The 3989-nt window shown below is 38.2% G+C and overlaps 1 protein-coding gene across 1 annotated transcript in view; it reads right to left on the bottom strand.

Annotated features, from left to right (window-relative positions):
- GNS (glucosamine (N-acetyl)-6-sulfatase) overlaps positions 1–3989 on the bottom strand; it is a 41160-nt gene that overhangs the window by 28843 nt on the left and 8328 nt on the right. The window contains exon 3 of the mRNA XM_017507305.2: positions 1989–2195. Coding sequence (XP_017362794.1) covers positions 1989–2195 — 207 coding nt within the window. The remainder of the gene's footprint in view (positions 1–1988; positions 2196–3989) is intronic.

The following is a 3989-nucleotide window of genomic DNA, read 5'->3' as shown; positions in this document are numbered from 1 at the left end:
TTTTTTGGTAGAGACAGGGTTTCTCCGTGTTGGTCAGGATGCTCTTGAACTCCCGACCTCAGGTGATCCACTCGCTTCGGCCTCCCAAAGTGCTGGGATTACAGGTGTTAGCCACCACACTTGGCCTAGAATCTTTTTAGACCAATGCCTGAAACATAGTAGGTGCTTAATTTCCCCAAATATAGACACAAGTCCAAAATAAACTAATAATCCTAGGAATGTCTAAAGCAGGAGTTGGCAGACTACAGCCAGTGAGTCAAATCTGGCCTGATGACTTTTTTATGGACAGCACGCTAAGAATTTAACAATTTAAAAATACAAAAGTTAATCAAAATAATATTTGTGAAATGTGACAATTATATAAAATTCAAATTTCAATAATGATAAAGAGTTTTATTTTATCACAGCCACATTCATTTACACAGTGTCTGTGACGGCTTTCACGCTATAATGCCGGAGCTGAATAGTAGCAACAGAGACATACGGCCTGCAATGCCCGAAATGTTTACTATCTGACCCACTACAGAAAAAGTCCACATAGCCTACCCCACATAGCCTATTCATGGGATGAATGCTGAGCGGCTGACAGCACAGACTGAATAGTCCAACTGACCCTAAGCAGCCCAAATAATCAGACTATGAGCTATCAATTTATTGTAATATCCCAAATCTGAAAATCTAAAACTTTTTGGGTGCCAACATGATACTCAAAGGAAATGTTCACTGGAGCACTTCGGATTTTTGGATTTGGACTGCTCAACCAGTAAGTATCATGCAAATATTTCAAAATCCAAAACACTTCTGGTCCCAAGCATTTTGGATAAGGGATAATCTGTATTTCAGTTGTCCTGCAAATGAAACCCACTTTTACAGTTCCATTTATCTGATGAGATGAATAAAATAAAGAAACCACAGAATCATCCCACTTTATCCTTACAAGGTTTAATGCCACCCACTTAAGGCAGAACTTAATCCCTGAAAACGAAATCTTTCTACTTTAACAGTCTCTCCTAATTTTATATACACATCAGATGACCTTCAATACGAAAAGCAGTGTAAGTTCTCTTTATGACCCATAGCCCCAACCAAATGAGCCAGTACCCTCAGTTCCTGTTTCTCATGATCCTTTTCAAACTGACTCAACTGCCTGCATACTTACAAGGTTGCAGATTCTCGCAATTACTTGGGGGAGGGGAGAATTAACAGAAAATTCAGATATCAAGATCTCTAGTAACTACAGATAAAGAGTATAAGTACATCTTCTCTTTGTCTTGAGCCCTCAGTTTAACTTTAAGAGCTAACCCCAAACAGTCTCAAACATACTATTCCCTTTAAATTTGGACTTTGGGTAAAAGCTAAGGCCAATGTGTGAAGGTGGGCCCATGGAATCTGGCCTCAACAGTTCACCACAAGGTATCTCTCCATCCAGGTCTAGGAAGCTGGCCCACCAGCTGCTGGTCATATACTTTAATGACCTTCATATCCCAACTCTGGGTACTTTCTCTTTATCACTAATCTCTCCACATTTAGTTGCCACTTTTCACATTACACATGAGTTAAGCATTAAGTTGTTATAATTCAGAAAAGATTCTAAGAAATCTGAGGAAAGATTCTAAGAGGAAAAATGTCTTCATTTAGATGCTGATAATGGGGAAATGCAAACAAAGATACCATGACAGCCACATGACAAGCAGAATTCCTGAGGAAAAAGGGAAGGAAGATGCATCAGACAACAGCAGCCTTAGGACAATTTTAAAATACATGCTCCTGGGACTACTGAAAGAAAAAACAAGGAACCAAATCAAGTAAACATGTACAGGTATACTTACATGAACATACTCCTTATTCTTGTTTAATGGGCAGATTCACAGAAAACAATGTACAGTACATCAAAAAATCCTTTAATATTGTTACTAATAAAATTAACATGAATTATAGTCACATTTTCAATGCTATTATAAAAAAAAGAAAGAGATCATTCAACATACCTCATTTAAATATTTCCCTGCAAAAAAGGTTTGGTAACCACACATTGATCTGAGAATTGCTGGGAAAGTGTTTGGTTCCTGGATCTTCTGCCAGGACTTACTACTGCAGTTCCCCTCTAGAGTGTTGTTCACAACGTGATGATTATGTGGATACTTTCCTGTCAGGATACTGGCTCTGCTGGGGCAACAGAGAGCACTTGGCACATACTACAAAGGAAAGGAAGCAAAAAGGACAAAGTCACACAAGAAAGATGGACTTCCCATCACTGCTAAAGAGAGTAAAGAAAAGTTCCTTAATAACTTCAAATATGTAGTTTCTCATGGAATTTTTTTTTTCTACACATGACATACTTGATGAGGGCTGTTTTAAGTCACATAGTGTAGACATTAAAGCAGAGAGAACAAACTGAGAAAACCAATTTCTTTTTCAGTTCGTTTCTTTCTGTAGGATAACAGTAATTCTAGTCTCATCTGCCATAGAGATAGTTTGTTTTTTCTTTTCTTTTTTTTTTTTTTTTAAGACAAGATCTCATTCTGTCACCCAGGCTGGAGTGCAGTGGCACAAGCACAGTTCACTGCAGCCCTGAACTCCTGATGCAAGTGGTCCTCCCACCTCAGCCTCTCAAATAGCTGGGAGTATAGGAGTGTGTCACCACTCCTGGCTAATTTTTAAATTTATTTTTTATTTGTAGAGACAACGTGCTTACTGTGTTGTCCAAGCTCATCTCAAACTCCTGGATTCAAGTAATCCTTCCACTTTGGCCTCCCAAAGTGCTGGGATTATAGGTGTGAGCCACTGCACCCAGCCAGAAATATTATTTATACACAAGGAGCACAGCATGGTGAGAGATGGGTATTAACCAAAGACAAATAATACTACTTGGATCTAATTGAGACACAGTGGTTCACTTGCAGGCTGATCCACAGCTTTATACATTTCTTGTATCACTTTATATAGGAAAAGAAAAGTTTTTCCTACTGTAATTATATTTCCATTAGCTACTGTCAGCAACATATTTTTCCCATTCTACCCAATCATACTGGTACAAATCACCAAGCCAGTTCACAGAAAGGTAGTGTACTAGCTTATACTTGCACCAGCAGGGAAAGGCCATTCGAGCACGTGCTGATGCCAAAATTGGGTATTATCCTTTTTAAATATTTGCAATTTTTTCCGCCTTTCAAGTTAGATTTGGCATTTTTAATAGTGAGGATGAACATTCTCCACATGTACTGACTGTGTTTATGTGAATGGTTTCCTCATATGCTTTGCTCATTTTTTTCCTTCTGGCTGCTGGCCTCTTGCTACATGAGATTTAAGTTAAGGAAGGATTCGGTCATGTTACAAATACTTCTCATTTTTACTTTTGCCTTTTAATTTTATTAGATGTTTGACTTCTTAAGTTTAAATTTGCAACTCCTAACTCTTCCCCTTTTTGTTTTTTGATCAATTTTATGGTCAGTACACAGTTTATCTTAATATTACATTTTAGCATCTGGTAGAACAATTTCTTTTTTTTTTTTTTCTTTTTGGAGACAGAGTCTTACTCTGTCACCCAGGATGGAGTATACTGGTCAATCTCAGCTCACTGCAACCTCTGCCGCCTCAGGGTTAAGCAATCCTCCCACCCCAACTTCCCAAAGTAGATGGGACCACAGGCGTGCACCACCATTTAAGTATTTTTATAGATATAGGGTCTTGCCATGTTGCCCAGGCTGGGATTACAAGCATATTGAGCCACTGTAATTAAAAAAAAAAAATTACCTTAATTATTCTATTTATTATTCCAGGTAACTTTTGGAATCACTTGAGTCTAAAATAATCTTGATAGAATTACAACTAGAATAAATATATTATATAATATTGTGTCTTAGCTGAGCGCAGTGGCTCACACCTGTAATCCAAGCTATTTGGGAAGCTGAAGCAGAGGATCACTTGAGGCCAGGAGTTTGAGACCAGCCTGGGCAACAGGAGCAAGATCTTGTCTCTAAAAAAAAAAA

The sequence above is a fragment of the Cebus imitator genome, unplaced genomic scaffold, assembly GCF_001604975.1.
Source record: "Cebus imitator isolate Cc_AM_T3 unplaced genomic scaffold, Cebus_imitator-1.0 Scaffold372, whole genome shotgun sequence".
Taxonomy (NCBI): Eukaryota; Metazoa; Chordata; class Mammalia; order Primates; family Cebidae; genus Cebus; species Cebus imitator.
Note: the sequence above shows the minus strand (reverse complement) of the source record. Positions and strands in the feature narration are given on the sequence as shown.